Source organism: Gobius niger, assembly GCF_951799975.1.
Source record: "Gobius niger genome assembly, chromosome: 4".
Lineage (NCBI taxonomy): Eukaryota > Metazoa > Chordata > Actinopteri > Gobiiformes > Gobiidae > Gobius > Gobius niger.
In genome coordinates this window covers 9,393,002-9,411,413 of record NC_136855.1, presented here as the reverse complement: position 1 = coordinate 9,411,413, position 18,412 = coordinate 9,393,002, and the positions used below count along the sequence as shown (strand labels likewise).

At 41.7% G+C, this 18,412-nt stretch overlaps 1 protein-coding gene across 2 annotated transcripts in view; it reads right to left on the bottom strand.

Annotated features, from left to right (window-relative positions):
* mapk8ip1b (mitogen-activated protein kinase 8 interacting protein 1b) overlaps positions 1–18,412 on the bottom strand; it is a 78,011-nt gene that overhangs the window by 59,175 nt on the left and 424 nt on the right. The window contains exon 1 of one of the 2 annotated variants that reach the window (XM_079555029.1): positions 3,012–3,138. The exons of the other annotated variant lie outside the window; for it this stretch is intronic. Within the exon in view, the coding sequence (XP_079411155.1) occupies positions 3,012–3,067 (56 nt within the window). The 5' untranslated portion in view covers positions 3,068–3,138. Of the gene's footprint in view, positions 1–3,011; positions 3,139–18,412 lie in introns of those variants that run through there. 2 annotated transcript variants of the gene reach the window in all.

Sequence of the window (18,412 nt, the reverse complement as noted above, 5' to 3'; positions counted from 1 at the left end):
CATAGTCTCATGGCGCATGTGTTTTTGAATATTGTCAGCACTTTTGGACGCCTTCATGAGAATGTAACTAGACCTTTACATGTGCTGGAAGAAATGACTTTGAACTTTGTGACAGTTTTTGTTTTATGTGAATTGGCCCAGGAAGTACAGAGAAATTAGCGATAAACTAAGATTAGAAATCTGCATTTTGACAGTTACCATAGTTACCGTCATGGACTTTTCAGCTGCCCTCCACCTCAATTTGATGTTGTGATGTCACGCAAAGGCACTTATTCCACAACTGGAAACACTGCAATTGAGCCTATACATGCTCAGGTATCTGCTACAAATGAGTCTCAAGAGACCAACCCAAAGAATCTATCAACTAAAATATTTATATAAATATAAAAACACTCTTTTGAGCCCTTGTTGAGTATTGAAATTTTGCATTTTATAGTTGGAAATAATATATGAGGATAAGACAATGACTTTGAAACAGAGGCCAGCGCTGGTGAAGAGTTTCTCTGGAGGTCCCCCTGCAGGCAGCAGTGCGACTAAAAAAAACGAAAAAAACGTTCAGATTGAGCAACGCTGTGGCACCTCAGTGAACAGACTCTGAGCGCAGAGCGGCACAACATCGGATTATGGGCTTTAAACATGTGGAGGACAGTAAAGTGTTTTTCCTATGACACATTACAAGGAGGAAGTACAGACCGAAGCTTCAACCATAGAAGAAGAAACCAGGAAGAAACAACTAAAGTGGGCACAAATCCAGGTTTCTGACAAAAGAATGTTTCAACTATTTTTTTTTTTTTTTTGCATGAGTCTCCTTTAAACCTCTGCAAACATGTCCTCCTGAAATGTATGCGATTAGTTTCGCAGTTTTCACTCACATGTTTGCGCTTCCTTTTACTGTGTGATCTGAACCTTGAGAGCCATCACAATATTTGTCAGGAAAATTGCACTTAAGATTTGCTTTTCCAAAACTGTCTGGCTTTATAAATAGCCATCGCATTGTGCCGTTTGAGCACTCTCACTCTGCCGTCCATTACACTGCAATTTACAGGCGATCAGCTGCGAGTGATATAATGCTGAATCAATACAGGGCCAGGCATATTTTGCATCACCAAACACAGCATCGGGCAGTTCTCTTCCAAAGCCACGCTCATCCTTAGTTACTCAAAACTCTCATTAAAAACACACACTAAAACGCCAAATTAGCGTTAATTCAACAACGTTAATCGAAACAACACAGAAAAGTTTAGTGAGTCATGATTTGTCAAATTCATGTCCGGGCGGAACAGTGGCAAGATCGTCTTCTTTTGTTTTGTGTTAACAAAGAATATTTTTCTTCCATCTGCTCCTTTTTCATCATGGAAATTTCTAAAAGTTTAAAAAGCGTGCTCAGTATGAGGCTTGTGCGACGAAGCATTTTCATGAAAGGAGTCAAATCTTTTGAAATGTTGATTTAGCGCAGAACCAATTTGGCGTGTTATGTACTCGATTATGTACAAAACCTGAAAAGCTTCGGCCTCTATAAACATGCTGAAATGCATGCGCAATTATTTAGGCAATAAAATGGCTGTCTGTCTCAATAAACAACTAAATGTGTTATTTATAAAACCTGCAAACCCTTTAGAGCTCTACAAACATGCTGAAATCTGTGTGAAATGTAGATTCTTCTGGACTTTGACGTGAATGTTGATTTGAAAATATAAATCCACTGATTAAGACAGTTAGTAAAGCTTTGGTTCCCTCATGTTCACAGGTATTGGCGATTTTGGTTTGGATGTTGTCCTGTAGGTCTTCAGTGTGGATGATTGTTATGAACCACAGGCTGAAATCAGGCGAGTGCGCAGGCCAGTTTACGTCCCCTCTCAGGGAAGGCTCTCGCAAAAAATCCAATGAAATCACTTTGCATGAGTGAAGAAGGAGTTTATCGTGAAGAATTAGACGAAGAGAAAGTTCTAACTGCATGTTCACGAGCAGAACAAAGACAAACTCCTTCGACATTTCACGTGTTGTAACAGTCCTCGTCGGTCCTTTCTTTCTTTCAGACAGATTCCCCATTTCCTTGAAGGCATCCGCCCACGATAAAATCAATTTGCGATCAGGAACGCGGCCTCGCGGGGGGATTTTGACGTGACGATGAAAGGTGCTTTGCACCGTGATGACAGAGTGGGCGTTGGAAAAATACACCTCTACAGCAAAAGCTCGACCAAAGCATGTTTGCGACTGAAACAGGTGTGGACAAAAACCTCGGATCCAGCCCCTTCCATAGAGCTCAACCGTCCCACTCACTTCCAAGCATCTGCCGGGGTCCGGACATGAAAAATCCCATTCATTTTCAGCATCAGTTTTCCAAAACATCAACACTTTCAAAGCACATTTTTATATTGCCACTTGTCATCCAACAGAAACGATGGGTCCTGACGCCAAACCATTTGTGAACCACTGTTTTAGACGAGGCCATTTCTGCTTTTCCCCCTCTCATTTCATTTGAAGTCTTTGACAATATGATCCACAAACAAGCAAACCAGAAGCAAAGTCTTGGCTTTTTTGCTCCACTGTAAAACCCTAGAAAGCCTTGCAAAAATATAAGTCACATAATCCCAGTACTTCAACAAAATGTCCGAGCAATACGACTAATGCCACCCACCTTCTTTACCATTATCAAAAGCCCTCAGTCCTACAGCGTCCTCACATGTGAAGCCTGTAGTGACATGATCCATGTTTGTTTACACTTGGTAAGTCCTGTGACTGTCATAGCATGCAGCTGGGGTGGGAGTTTCCATGTAGCCATACGTGCAAGCTAAGGCTAAAAGGCTCCAGCATCCGCTTCCTCCCTCAAGGACGAACAGCTGTCCCGTGTTTTGACAGGAGCAAGTAGCGAGAAGAGAGTGGGCTAGCATCTTCAAATCCACACACACACACACACACATGCATGCAAGGTCAGGCTAATCTACGGCAGGCAGGAGAACGTGCCAGCTAACAGCGCCCGGATGCTAGAACATACAAGGAAAGACATGTACCATTTCTCCCATTGGTCTTCCATCCACCCCTCGCCTGCTTCCCGGCCCGGATCCATGCCGCAAGTGTGGGAGAGGGCACGGACATTCGGAGGAGAGATGGAGAGAGGAAAGAGGAGAGGGGAGGAGAGGGGGACCGGGGGAGGAGCTAAAATGGAGGAGCGGCTCAGAGGTACAGTAGAGCGAGGGTGAGGGGAGAGAGAGAGAGAGAGTAGGAGGGAGGGATGGATTTCAGAGAGGATATAATGGAGCGTAACTGTAGCGAGTGTTTGTGGACACAGAGCCAAATGGTTGTAGTCAGACAGATGACAGATGCAAAATGTTACAACACACAGAACCGGGCAAAATGGGTCAGGAATGGTTCGGAAAAAAAGAAGCTTTGTGATGTGAAATAACTGAATACACTGCAAAACCAAAAAAATTAAGTTGGCATTTACTGTAGCTGGATTTAACCAACTGTTCTGATCTGGGGTTATGGAAGTTGGTCAGGTTTTTTTCATTTGGGATTTGGATTCGGGTACCTGGAAAAAAACGGCAAACTTCGGTTGTGGGTGGGTCAGGTTCCAAAGCTTTTTTTGTCCTAAAATCGTTGGCTTTCCATGAATGACACGCAAAGTCGGCTGTGTTTAGTTGGATGTTTAGTTTTATGGGGTAAACGTATCACTAGCATGTTTTGTTTAGATGTCACCTGGCCTATCGCTTCTTTATGTCTTGATATAGGCACATATCAACGTGAAGCAAGGTAAAACTCAAAATAACAAAGGTACAGCATCTTACTGACCTGAGGAGAGCAACTTCTCACTGCGTCACATAAAGGCTGCTCCACTTGGCGTGATAGAAGTAGCCCGGCCTTTGCCATCCGTAAACTCCGGTCAATTATAATGTCCCTACATGCACGTCTGGGTCTGATCTCAGTTATATCAGTTGGATTTCAAACCTACCAATCAGCGAGCGGGGGAGGCGGGGTTTGTCTGTGACGTCAAGCATTTGCGCCGGATCTGCTGGTTGTAGTTTGGTAATGGCGGCGGATACGAAAATAAAGGAAGCTCTTCAATCCAGTGTTAATTTTGACAACATATTGAGTAGTTTTAGTCTTAGTCGAGACTTTGACAAAAATGTAATTCAATTGTAGTCGAGATTTAGTTTAAAAAATATCTTTAATTTTAGTCTAGTTTTAGTTGCCTAAAATTGCAAGTAAATTTAGTTTACTCAATTTGAAACAAATTTAGTCGACTTTGCATTTATAATATTCATTATAATCATATCTAATCAAGGTCTTCTGCTTCATGGAGCTGCTCCACATGAACAAAGCTCAGAGCTGATCCTTTGGCAGAGAATTTACATGATATGAGGCTCTTTCAGACGCTCAATAGAAGTTTGTATGATTTTAGTCTCTCCTTTTCATTAATTTTAAGTCAACTAAACTATCTGGACATTTTAGTCACACTTTAAGTCTCATGAAAAACATTTAATTTAGTTTGAGTTCAATTTTAGTCAGCAAAAATATCACTTTGACTAAAATTAAGACTAAATATTTCAGCCGACGAAATTAACACTGCTTCAATCCGTTCTGGCTCGGCTCCCAAATATCCAGAAATTAAAATGGATGCCTTGGAATGTGCAAGGAATGCCCCCAAGAGTTATGATAGAGTTCTGACAGAGTTATGATAGAGTTATGATAGCTTCTTCACTCACTCGGGCGCATTACTTATGTCACGTCACAAAACGCTTGCGAAAATCAGATCCAATCATTTCAAAGGAGTTCACCCCTCCCACCTGATAACGGAGCTCAATTGTGAAGATCTAGACCCTTGTACGAAACACAATGAGCACGAGGGTATTGTAAAACCAGGCTACGATAGAAGTAAAGCATTAATGATAGTTTCTGATCCATAAGTCCATGAGCGATTTCAAAGGTTTCTCAAGTGCTAATTCTCCACTGTAAACTCGCGGTCAGAGTCTCCAAATAAACAAAATCATGAATATTAAAGCCGCTGATGATGAACACAGAATGAGCTGCGAATCTTGGTCCCATCAGGCATGATTGTGTTTACGATTAGCAGTGCTATTTTTACTGTGCAGGTGTCCGTGTAATAAAATGTCACGGTGTCGAATGACGTCGTGCGTGTCTTTTCCTCCGGCAGAAAGAGCCGATAATGCTGAGGTGAACATTTTAGCCGTTTTGCGCTGGAGCCTTTAAAAACGTGATCAATGATTCATGAGGCATCGATCTCCGTTCATCTACAGAGAAAGGCGTCCGCTTCCACTCGCATTTCAGGAGAATCACTTTGGGAAAGATCTCTCATTCAGTTTTTTATTATGAATATTGAGATCTTACTTAGATTTGCAATGTACCGCACAGCAAAAGCATCTGTATCTAAGGAGGTTTACATGATTCAAATCCAGCAGATCAAGGCCAGACGCAGCAGGTGAACAGGGGATCAGTGTAACCTGTTATCTGCCGTTTGGGGTTACAGTTATTTTATTCAATTATGCAGTATTATGCATATTTAGTTTCAGTGCTATATTTGGCAAGTCTTACCTGGTGACCAATGTACAACAGCTGTGCACTTGGAGCTAACCCAGCTAACATCTGATGGGACTTCACATCTTTGGGCCTGTGAAGAACTGGATGGTCTCGAAACATCGGGAAACTATGTGAAAAGATGTCCAGTTGAAATGTTTTAAACTTTCAATGTTGTAAGTAAGAGTTATGTTACTTTAAAGTGGTGGTATTATGCAAAATCAACTTTTTCAAGCTTTACATCATGTTATTATGTCATTCCCTCATTAAAAACATGCCTGAAGTGTTGCCTTGGCACATTCACGTATTTTTGAGTAATCTGTAAAAACTCTGATGGCGGCCATTTTAGGGATAGGTTTGCCTGAGTCCTCCTAGGAACGCCCCCACCTCCTGGAGACGCCTCCGAGCTTTCGTCACCAGCCGAGTAACCAACCACTGCTCCTCAGCAGAACCCCCTCCCCACTGATGCCACAGACAGCGTGTGGAGGGGGCGTGTCGGAAAGAGTCAGAGGTTCTTAAAGAGACAGAGGCCTATTTCAAGACATTTGCTACAGCCATTTTGAGAGAGCAATTTTATACAAGGCAGTTATTCTAATTTACTGCATTTACAGACCAACAGAAGGTTTCGTCATCATTGCAGTGTGCTATAGACTGGTGCTATGTGATTGAAAAAAAGCATAATACCCCCTCTTTAAAATCATTTCACTCAAGTAGAAGTAAAAACAAGTGACCAAAGTAATTACTCAAGTCAAAGAGTACTCGCAGAACATTTTACTTGAGTACTGTGAGTAACTGAGGACCTATTTGAGCGTAAAAATCTAATTCATGTTTCATTTGCAACATAACTTATGAGAAACAAAACATAACCTAATGTAATGTTTATAACCTAAAAACATAAACAAAAGTAAAAAACAAAACAAAAAACACACACAACATGCATGTATTTTACATGTCAAAATGAAGATTTGTCACTCAAAGTTTTGCTCACAGTGGCTGGAGTTACTACTACTGGAGAAAGATTCTTCATTTAAATATAACAAGTTTCTCAAAGTGCAGTAGTCATTATTCATTCACTCCACACTTGGTGGTCGTAAGCTGTTGTTGAAGCCACAGCCGCCCTGGGGCAGACTGACCACTTACATGTGGCTACAATGTGTTGTTTATATCCTGATTTCTTTTTATGTCAGTGCCCTCTGCTGGACAGGTGTGGAATTCTTCCCTTTCTTTAAAACGTAAACTGCCCCCTAGTGGCTGGAATTCATAACTCCGTGCAGGAATGGGCGAGAGACGTTGTGTGTGACGTTGGTCAGTTAACAGGACTTTGTTAACAGGTTTGTGGATCCAACTACAACCAAACAATGATGGGGAAAACATTTGGACATTTTCTTTTTGCAAATTACTTTCAAAAACGGTTTCTCTTCCGTAGAGCTGTACTGCCACCTGCTACACCAAACATGTGAATATCTGTTACCTGGAAAATGCATTGGATTCATGTTTGACCAGAAGTGACCAGGACAGGGCTGAAATGGGGGAAGAGAAACGTCTTTATGAGATGGACTGTTCCAGACTCTGTAATGCATCGTTACCTCTGGCATGAACATGTAAAACCATAAACTGTCGTAGTTAAACGCGCCTCACGCGGAATCTGGGCCCGATCCGACAGTTTAATTAATAACCCCTCGATAAACGGCCGCGTAATGACAATGATCTCACACAGGCTGGAGTCGGTACAGAGCGAACACAGGCAGGGAAACAGAAGAGGCAGCACAAGCTCACCAAACTGCAGCCAATGCAATAATACAGACACTGTCAGCTGATAATACTACTACTACTACTACTACTGATACTACAACTGCTGCTGCTCTAGTGATAGAAAGACTGTGACCGAATCGGATCTTTTGGACGGCGCTTCGAAACAGATCTCAATTTTGAAAAGAGCTGATCTGCACGCAAGCAGAAACTACAAGACAAGACAACGGAAGTGCTGAGACAAAGCAAAAAGAGGCAAAAGTGGGCGGGGCGGAATAAGGCTTAACTCGATACTGATTTGTCGAGTCTGCTGCTACAACTGTCTCACAAACATTAAACTTTTTAGTAATTCACTGGTAAAAAGTGCGATGTAGAGAATAGTGTGTATACATAACAGGATGAGGCAAACAACCCAACACAAACTTCACAGAAAGTCTTCCATCACTCCACTTCTGCAACATGAGACGTCTAATACTGCTCTATCGCACTGAAGGAGAAGAAAAGCTGAGCCACACTTGTTCTGAAGCCGCCCCCCCAGCAGCCATCACCCGCCACTTCTGCTGCACTGCACATCCTCACAGAGAGGAAACTTCAAAGTCCACCATAGAGCCCGAAAACCAGCCTCACAGTGAGAATTATTGTTACATAGAGGATGCAGAAACTAAAGGCGGGTTTTATGTTTTCTTTTATATAAACTATTGTGATTTTTAGGACAAGCACTGAGTAGATTTGCAATTTTTGTTTTGAGGGGAGACACTACAGACCAAACCTGAAATGTGGCCCTATTTCAGGTTTTGGGCCATGACATTTAACATTTAAACTTTACTTAATTTGAGCAGTTTACATTTTTCTAATTGACAAAAATAAACATTAAACTGTCATAGATGCTTAAAAGGAGTATGAAGCAGGAAGCTTGTGAGCGCCTATACCCCACATGCCATGTAATAAACACTTGTATTTCACAGTTGTACTATGCAAGGACCATATCATTTTAAAAAAAATAGTCCATTCCTTGAGTAGTGTCCTCAAAAAGGCATTTGTAATACAGTTTGACTAAGTAACGCCATAATAACACATCATTTCACCACCTGGAAACAAAAAGACAAAAAAACATAATCTCAATTCACAATACAATGTTTGATTATTGGAGTAATTCGACATATCCCCATAAATTGTCATTTCCAGAGCCATTTTGTCAAAATACATTTTTCTCACATTGGTACGACAATATCTCCACATCAGTAGCTCCTACTGACAATTTTCCAAACCTTGCTTGGACTGAACAATATCTTGAAGATTTTTCCATTTTTTTTTTTTTTTTCATATCTAATTCCTAACCTGATTTATCGACTTTTAAATTTCAAACAACGAGGCAAAATTATTTTTTTTTTACAGATTGTTCCACACACACAGAAAATCATCAACACTCAAACTAAACATCATGTCCAAAATCCCCTTGGAAAAAGTCAACAAAATAAAACCGTCAATTTAAACCTAGCTTGATCCTGTATTCAGATTACATCGCCAGAAATACAGAACATTTTGGGCATGTTTAGGCATAAATTGGAAAGCCTTCCAATACAAAAATGTGCAATACAAAACTTGTAATACTTTTTTTCCCTGTATTTATGCCCGTAATCTTCTGCAAAAGTTTCGAATTGATATCTCTATATTTGAAATACTTCCCTATTCACCTGCAGTGTCTCGCCTTAAAATCAACATTCGGTCCACCGCTCACTTTTCAATAAGTCCATTTAATCATCATCGTTTTTCATCGTAAGCAGGTTTTGAACACAAACACCTCGCAGAGACAGAGACAGAGACATTTTCAAATGACATTCACAGCATAAATGATTGCACACTTTGTAACTTGTTAATTGTGATTTTGATTCGATTTTGATTCCTTGTCCAGCCGAAAGCAGTGAAGCATAACGGACTGGTTTGGGTTGTAATGTCAGTCGACGAGGGGTTCAACATCAGTGGGCACTATGAAAAAAACAGCAGCAATGTCGCCCTCTGTTGCCCGGCTCAATAAATGCACCTCAGAAGCTTTTCACAGTGGAGTTGTTTTAGAACAGGTCTATGAGCCACTTTTATTAAACACAGATGACAAAGAGCCGCTTCTTTGTCTCAATCCTTTGTGGTAAAGGATCTCACTATTGTTGAGGATCCGGTACATATTTGAGATGATGCAATGCCGTTTACTGGGAGGGTTCTGGCCTGTTCCCGAGATCCATCCCTCCAGTCCAAAAGTCTGACTATAACGTAATTAAGTGTAATCACCTTGGGGTCAAACTTGCAAACCCAGGGGCCCGACATCCAAAATTACCAACAACAACTCCGGACGGCCACAATAAGCGCTTGACTAATAAGAACAAGCAGTAAAGCATTTAAAATCATGTTGAATAATGATTATTAAGTACTTTCAAGTCTCCCTTTATAATAGATACCGTCTTAAAGGCACACTGCACAACATGTCGGACTAAATAACTCTGAGCTATTGTGCTTGTGTCATGATGTAGCTGTATGTGGCTAATAGCAGCAACACGCAGGAGGATCCAACACCAAAAACACGTTTCACTCTCCACAGAAGTATTTGTATCCCGCAAAAAGTGCATTCTTTTGAAAGCTTCCATAAAACAGTCTCGACAGCTTCAGTTTTCTCCTTGCAGCTTCACAGTGACAGCAGCTAATGCTAATGCTAAAGGCGCCAGAAGATTTCCCGTATTTTCAACATTTAACAAGGAAAGGCAAGTTTATTTGTAGAGCACAATTCATACACAAGGCAATTCAAAGTGCTTCACAGTTGCATAAATACAAGAAAACAAATACAATCAATAAAAACATCAACATAGAATTAATCAATTACAGTAAGAGGCAAGAGTGTAGATAAAATACTTTCAGTTATATGCATTTTTAAGTCTTGTTTAGATTCGCTCTGTCTTGAGCACTATTTCGCTCTGTCTTGAGCACTATTTTTAAGTCTTGTTTTGACTCGCTCTGTCTTGAGCACTATTTCGCTCTGTCTTGAGCACTCTAGTGGATTTATCGTGACATTTAATAACCAAATTTGCCGAATAAAATGTATTTCGTTTGGCAACTTTTTTGGTGAAGTTTTGGGGGAAGTTCAGCCTCCCTTGTAGTCGATGAGCTGTAAACAGAGAGTGAATGAAGGAGCAGTAAGTGCAGCTGACAGTGATCTGCTTAAGCTCACTGGATCTTCAGGACCAGCTACTCCGACCCAGGATTACAACAGACACTTTTACTACACACCGCACGCGGATCATCGTATGAACTGACGCCGCAAATGCTACACAACAATGCACTAAGTGAAGAACATTATGTGTCTAATTGTATAAATTATAGTCACTTTTCTTTGTAAATTTGAATGTAAAATTATACGAAGCTAATGGAGGAAAAACATTACATATTCTTTGAAAAGAGTGAATTAGTTTTGCTGAGGTATTTGGAAGCATTAGGATGGCAGTGACATGCCAGTGTTTGGGAAGTACTAGCTTAGTCGCTGCTAATGCTAATCGAAAAATCGTCAAAAATCGTTTTGAAACAATGCAGTTAAAGCAGTACTAAGTAACGTGTTTACCTTAATAAATCCTTTCCGTAGTCCCTGTGGGGGTAATACAAGTGTTAATGGGATGATTGGAGGGTCTTTCATCTCCCCCTGGTGTCTCTGGCCAGAAAACCATGTTTGCAACTTGTCTGCCACCGGACCGGAGCCACCAATGCACACTAATGGAATCACGAAGAAGAAGCTAACATGCTAACGGGCAAAGCTAACTGCGGGCTAACGTCACTTTAAACAGTATTTACAGTCAAGTTTGAGTGAAAAAAAATTTCCATTGTATAATTGGGTGTATAAAATCCCTCTCTCCCTTCGCCTTTCCTGTCGGCGTAGTATTTACTCTCCAAGACAATTAATACGTTAAAAAATCGTAACTTGCTACGAGACCTGTAGTTGCGCTTATGGCCTCTAGGGGCAAGAGTGACTTCGTACTGCTTTAAATATTTTTCTGACATTGTGTAGCCCTATTGTGCTCCTGACAGAAAACCTAACTTCCACTTTATTGTTTATTCCAAACAGTTGGATGTCAGGAACAAAGGTTCACCACAGGGATGAGTGCTTGGTTCGCCAGATTTTGCCCGATGAAAGTGCTCGAGAGGCTGCATACTCTTTCAGGCGAGGCCATGTTGATCTGCATGTTTCCCTTCAAACTAAATGCCGGCACAGTGACAGCCTGTGTCCCAGCAGAGGTCCATATGAAGCTCTCGCACAAACACTGTGAGTCTCCGGGGGAATGGGCCAAATGTGGCGTTTGTAACAGGCCAATGCTCTTGCTCAGTCGCACCTCATTCCCAGCACTGCTTTATGCACCAACAAACATGAACCCAACAGACTCACGTGACGACATTATGCACGCTTTTACATCGTCTACGATCACACCACTTTATGCTCATGAATTAGGGCAGTGAACATCGACAGTAAGGCACTAAACTAAAGCTATGACATGAAAAAAAATGGGACGAGTGACAAGTCGACAACTTTTAGCATTTGTTCACTGCTTTCTTGGACTCCATTGTGATGACAATAGCCTGAGCCCAGGCTGCTGTGTGCGCTCAAACCAGTTCGAGCTTCACAGCAGCCTGGGGACCAACATTTTCCCATTGACTTGGGGACCAATCACAGAACGAGGAGGGAGGGCAAGACGCACATACAGAAGCTTGTAGTTTGTTTACGGATAAAAAAAACAAACTTTTATTTACGAAACCAACATGACAGCAGCAGACGTGACTCCATCTTTTGATCAATTAGTTTAGCTCGAAAGGTTACAGCGGATACGTCATACATCATCTGATACGATTGGCTATGGCTACATGCAGATGCATATGATAGACGTTCGTAGCGCCCAATAAACGACTATCGATGATCGTAAACCACACCTCTCCTGCCAGAAAATGAACTGGTCCCCAGACTAAATATCACTTGTGATATTTAGTCTGGCGATAGCCAGGCTAGACTATTGGGCCAATTCTTTCTGATGAACAGACAAGTATTCGCTCTCATTGGGAATTCAATAACAATAATATAGCATTTGGGTTATACTCGGGTCAAAGCTTAGTTTTGCAAATTTAAAGGGACTATAAGGAGTTTAAAAATGTTAAAATTATGTTTTTTCCTCCACCTACATGTTCCAGCCATGTCCTAATGTTTAGAATGAGCTCAGACCTGTTCACCACAACTGCCTCTAAAATCCTGCACTGTCACTCAGAAAGGTGTTACTTCGGGTCTGAAGTGCCGTCATGCACGAGCTTAATATAGAAAGTGCAGTTACACCTATGGCCTGAGGTGACAGTAGTGAGTATAAAATGGCAAACTTGCATCTAGCCCCTTTAAAAGCATTTTGGACCTCGGTATCTGAATTTGACCTAACACGTATTTCTGTTACCATTTCCTCCCATTCAGTCTTCACTGGCAAAGACAAAGAGTTTCCTGAAACGTTCATAGATTGTCAATTTATTGCTTAAGTGTTGTTTTTTTACACTCCACTTTTTTCACTTACAGTTGTGTGCGTGTTATCCGCCATAATTTAGGTCTGAAACTTTTCCGAAATGTTTCACGAGCTAAATAGTACGACAGTACACTTAAGTACTGCTGTCATTTCCTGTGAGTGTAATCTCCTGTATGTGTCTTATTTCTATAATTGTGTCATGTGTCTATGTGACATTACACACGAGACTTGGGTCACTATTAAGACCACCTGGTTTGAATTTGAATACGTGCCCTGACGAAGTCCACGCTCTGACCTGCTGCATGTCTAAAGTCCTTTTGGTACTTTCTGGGGAAAGCAGAGAATGCAAAGAACTTATGAATGTGCAAAAGTTCAGTTTTAGTTTCAATTTTCCTCACGTATAGTTCCGTTTTAGCCTCACTTTGGTCCTGACTTAGTGATGTTTAAAAGCCTTGTTTAGACTGTGTCGCACAAAGTTTATTTAGTTCTTTTAAAGTCTGAGAACTCTCGCTGCTCCACCGCAACCTACTCACTGCGACAACAATGAAAATCTAAATATGAAGATCAACATATGTTCAGCTGTTTGTTGAATTGTTGTATTTTTAGTCGCTATCACAGACATGGCCTCGTTTCCCAAAAAGCATCGGGTAAAGTCTCGTCTTGTTTCCGCTCTCTCTGCAAAGCTGCTGCTGCTGCTGCTGCTGTGTTTGAGGACGTTTGTTTTATTCATCTGCGCTGTGTCAGATGAACCAAACTCCGCTGTCACGTCTTCGGTCTGATCGACTCTTCTTTGGCACAGACTCAGTATCCGCTGCTGACTCCGTTATCGGGCTCGCGGCCACGGGGCAAAGCCTCTAATCTGATCGAATAACTCTGTACGACATGTTAATTATCTGGATTATGTCATGTCTTCAACACTTTAAAGCCGTTGCGTTTGCTGGGTGTAACTGTTGGCTTTGCGTTTTGGCTGCGACAAAGTCTACAGCTGGTGATGTTGGTCAGGAGTGTCAGGAGTTATCACTTTTACTCCACTAGGTTTGAAAGACAAATACAAGTCTTTCTACTCCTATACATTTCCATAAAAGGCTCTGAAGTGAATATGTCCTCATTTGAAAGCTAAGACCTACAAAACTGATCGTAGCTTTTTATGTCGCCACGTTTATGTCACGTCTCTGAAGCATTTTTGTCGTGTTTTCCTAGGTTTTTTTTGTCTTCTCTGTGGCAGTTTTTCATTGCACATCATCCTCGCTATTTTGACACTTTTTTCAAGACTTTTTTCGATATGGTTAACGCCAAACTGGAGAAAACGTGCTCAGTTCAGGTGGGGTTACACATATTAAATTATATACTTTAACATATACTACTTTAACATAGTATTTAAGTGTTTAAAAATGTCATCTGTACTGGGCATTTGTAGTTAATTCCTCTATTTTGATGGAGGAAAAAACTAGGGCCCGACCGATGTGGATTTTTGGGGTCTGATACCGATACCAATACGAAGGGGGTCGGCATGGCGGATAGCCGATAGAAAGGCTGATATTTTAAGTAGTTTAATTTGATGTTGTTTTTATTAAATCTCTCAAATAGCCTAAAGTTAAGCATTTATTATTATTATAGCGCTAAATCTGGTGAAGCCGTCTTTTGAATGTAACAGCACACTGTCCTTTCATTAAACTAAACTAAACTATGCTCAGGTATTTTGATTGTCCGATGCTGGAATGCACTGCTGATATTTTTGGCCAAATTTTACAACTGTTTATAATCCTTTGTATGAAGCTTCTAAATGTTTCAGTGCTGAAGTGTGACAGCAGGGGGCGCTGTATAATTATGTTTAGTAGTTATTACTTCAGAGGGAGCAAAAATCTGTAGATTCCAAAACAAAGAAATGGTAAGTCTCTGGGCCCGATCTTGTGCATCAAAACAGAGACGATAGTGTGACATTTTGTGCTCAGTAGGAGCACTTTGTGATCTTGCCACTCCAGACTTAGCGCATTTAAGTGGGTGGAGACACAGATTTTCCTCCAACCAGATCGACTCCGCGTCCAGGAGAGTGGTTGTGTGGGAGTGGGGGGTGAACATGTGCTTTTGTTTTGCTTCGCGTTCACGCCAAGCGCGGGCCGATCCGCGCCACAGTGGACGCTGTAGCTCTTTTTCTCTCGAGACGTGAACATGGTTTAGCTCACGATGGGGTAAATAAAGTTTTTAGTTTGACCTGTGAGAGCCTAAGGCTTAAGAAAGAACGCAAGACAGTGCAATGTAAACGAGGAAGTGAATGTCAGCCGTGTTTCCATCAGTGCAGTCACCTCCTCTTGTGACGCCCCCTCACAGGTGGCGGAGGCCAATGGCACATACAGCGCCGCCACTCGGAAAATAATTCGCCAAGAGCCTGCGCCGCCCCGTGCACCGCCACAAGATCTGGCCCAAAGTCTCTTATGGTTCTGAAATTATACGCAAAATTTGATTAGCTAAAATATGTAGGTAGGTACAAACAATTTTCACCGCAATGTTTCTCCACTCCCCTCAGGCCTATTTTGAAAATATCCTAATATCGGCCGGCCGATATATCGGTTGGGCCCTAGAATTATTGGATGAAGATGACGACACCAGTGTTAATTTCATCGACTAAAATATTTAGTCTTAATTTTAGTCAAAGTGTTATTTTTGACGACTAAAATTGGACTAAAACTAAATTAAACGTTCCTCATGAGACTAAAACAATGACTAAAATGTCCAGATATTTTAGTCGACTAAAATAAGACTAAATAAAAATGAAAAGGAGACTAAAATCATCCAAACTTCCACTGAAAGAGCCTAATATCATATAAATTCACTGCCAAAGGATCAGGTCTGAGCTTTGTTCATGTGGAGAAGCTCCATGAAGCCGAGGACCTTGATTAAATATGATTATAATGAATATTATCAATGCAAAGTCGACTAAATTGACATGCAATTTTAGTCGACTAAAACTAGACTAAAATTTAAAAGTTTTTGTTGACTAAATCTCGACTAAAATTAAAATATATTTTGGTCAAAAGACTAAGACTAAAATAAAATATGTTGTCAAAATTAACACTGGACGACACTCCCCCACGTGAAAAGTGGAAAACTGAACCAAACGAAGCTCGGAGACACCACATATGGTGCCATCCATGTTCCAGAGGTGGTGTCGACGAAACACACGCATCAAGTCGTCGCAGAACAAGACGCAAGAGCTGAACCTGTGCGAAAAGTGCCGGGCATTTCTCTGTGTTTCAACAAGAGGAATTGCTTATTGAAGTGTCATTTAAACAAAACAAAGGTGACGATGCACAGTTGTTTGGTTAAACTTGTTCTTATTGCATGTTGACCTTTCGGGACCTGTTCGGGACTAACTCTGCCATCGAGCTTCAGTTTCACACGTAAGGCATCTGATGTAACCTCTCACCCCCCGCCTGAACCCAGCACATTTCCTCCAGTTCGGCTTTATCCGAATCTAAAAGCAAAAAGTGCAAAAGAGCCACAAAAACGTGCAGGACAAGCAGCAATAACGCAATTTTAAGTAAGTAAAGAGTGATGAAAAAGCCACAAAAAAGGGCCGAAAATGAGTTGAAAAAGTGGCAAAAACACGACAGAAAAAAGCCATTTCAAAAAGACGGGAACACAACGAAAACACAAATATGTGACAAAAACACAAATATGTGACAAAAACACAAATATGTGACAAAAACACGGCAAAGGAGAAGAAGAGGAAGAACTTTATTTATATAGCGCCTTTCACAGACACGGTCACAAAGCCACTGACCACCACCATACACTCACTCACACACACCCCTTCTTCATCCTGGCCTATTGTACATGTTTTTAGTGGTAGGGGAAACCGGACCGAACATGCAAAGTCCACACAGAGAGGCCCCGTCCGGGTGGGAATCGAACCCGCTGCGCTCCAGTACCGCCGAGCGACAAAGACATGCCGGGATAGCAACAATAAACAACAAAAATAGCTGAAAGCACGACTAAAGAGTGATGAAAAGGCAAAAAAAATACCATGAAAAAGCCCCCCCCCCAAAAAGAAAAAAACCCACAAAAGAGCGACAAAAAAGGGACCAAAACACGGCAAACCAAAAACGACCCAAAAAAAGAGACTACAACACGGCAAAAAAAAAATTTGGATGAGTTTTGGAGGTCTTGGCTTTCAAAATGAGGCGCTGTACTCTGGCCTCTTGGTTACGGTGAGGGTCAAGAGGTTAAAATAAAACCTTTTTCTTCTTTCTTCTAATTACCTTACAAGGACTGGAGGACATAGATGAACTAAAGTCACCCGAATTCATTCAGTTTCGGTTTAGTGTCTTATCAACAACATTGTCATCAAAGCTTTTCAGATGCCAACATTGATGAGAAATAACGGCACACATTTTGTCATGTCTTGCCATCTTAATGTACGCGCCTGGGAGGCCAGGGCGGACTGGCCATATGTCCATTCTGGAAGAGCACAGAGGGGCCACTGGCTCTAGGGCCACCGGTCCCGCCTCAACCGAGCTTTACCCAAATCTAAAAGCTAAAAAGAAAAGCATCAAAATAAGAAAAAAAAAAGAGGATGAAAACAAAACAAAAATGTGCCGGAAAAGCGACGAAAAAAGTGACGAAAAAATGTGATGTAAAGTCGACAAAAAAACGACAACAAAGCAACGAAAAGGCCACAAAAACGTGACAAAACCATTTTTAAAAAATGTGACAAAAAAAGTGACAAAAACACAACAAAAAGCCAAAAAAAGGAATGAAAAAAACAACAAAACTATGACCAAAAAAATGCGGCGACTTGACAAAAAGTAACAATCACTTTGCAGGTCTCAGCTTTCAACTGAGGCATTACATTGTTGCTCTCCAGCCGAGAAGCTTTTCGATTTGGGTAAAGCCGAACCGGACGAAAATGCGCTCCGTTACGGCGGGTGGTAGGTGCACATTTACGCTAATTTGGGCCAGGCTGGTCAGAGTCCAGGGCTGTTTTTCTGTCCCAGTCCGCCCCTGCTAGGAGGGGATATGAAGCCTAGGCGTTAATTCAACCTGGGAGACGATTTTCAGCATCACCTCCAGCCAATGATGACCCCACCTCCATAGCAGCCAATCATCGCCCTCGGTCCCGCTTTTAAGCCCCAGCAATCATGGTTCGTTCGCTTCCCAGCTGCGCTGCGACCCACCTCCGCCTCATCCCCGCCTCTTCCATCCACGGCTTCTACCTGCTGCGGCTTCACGGGTCTTCCATACCACCACCAGTGTCCAGGCTCCGGGGAAGGCATCCCTAACTCGAAGCTGTTTACCCATACTGACTTTCATACATCGATGTGACCGCCGGGGTCTGATCGCCAAAACTAATATACATGTCAATAAATCTTCCTAATCACCGCTTTCGTCTGTTTGAGTCTATCCAGGTTGAATTGTCAGAACAGTTCTCAAACCTGAAAACAAGTCATTGCAATGTATCATGAGCGACTGAAATGAACCCGTATCCGCCGCTCTCCGCTGACAGCAGCTGCAGCCATAGATTTGCACCAGTGTAACGCTTTCGCTGCGACACATCACACACACAGCGTGCCAGATCACAACAGGAGCCCGCGCAGCCCCCAGCTGAA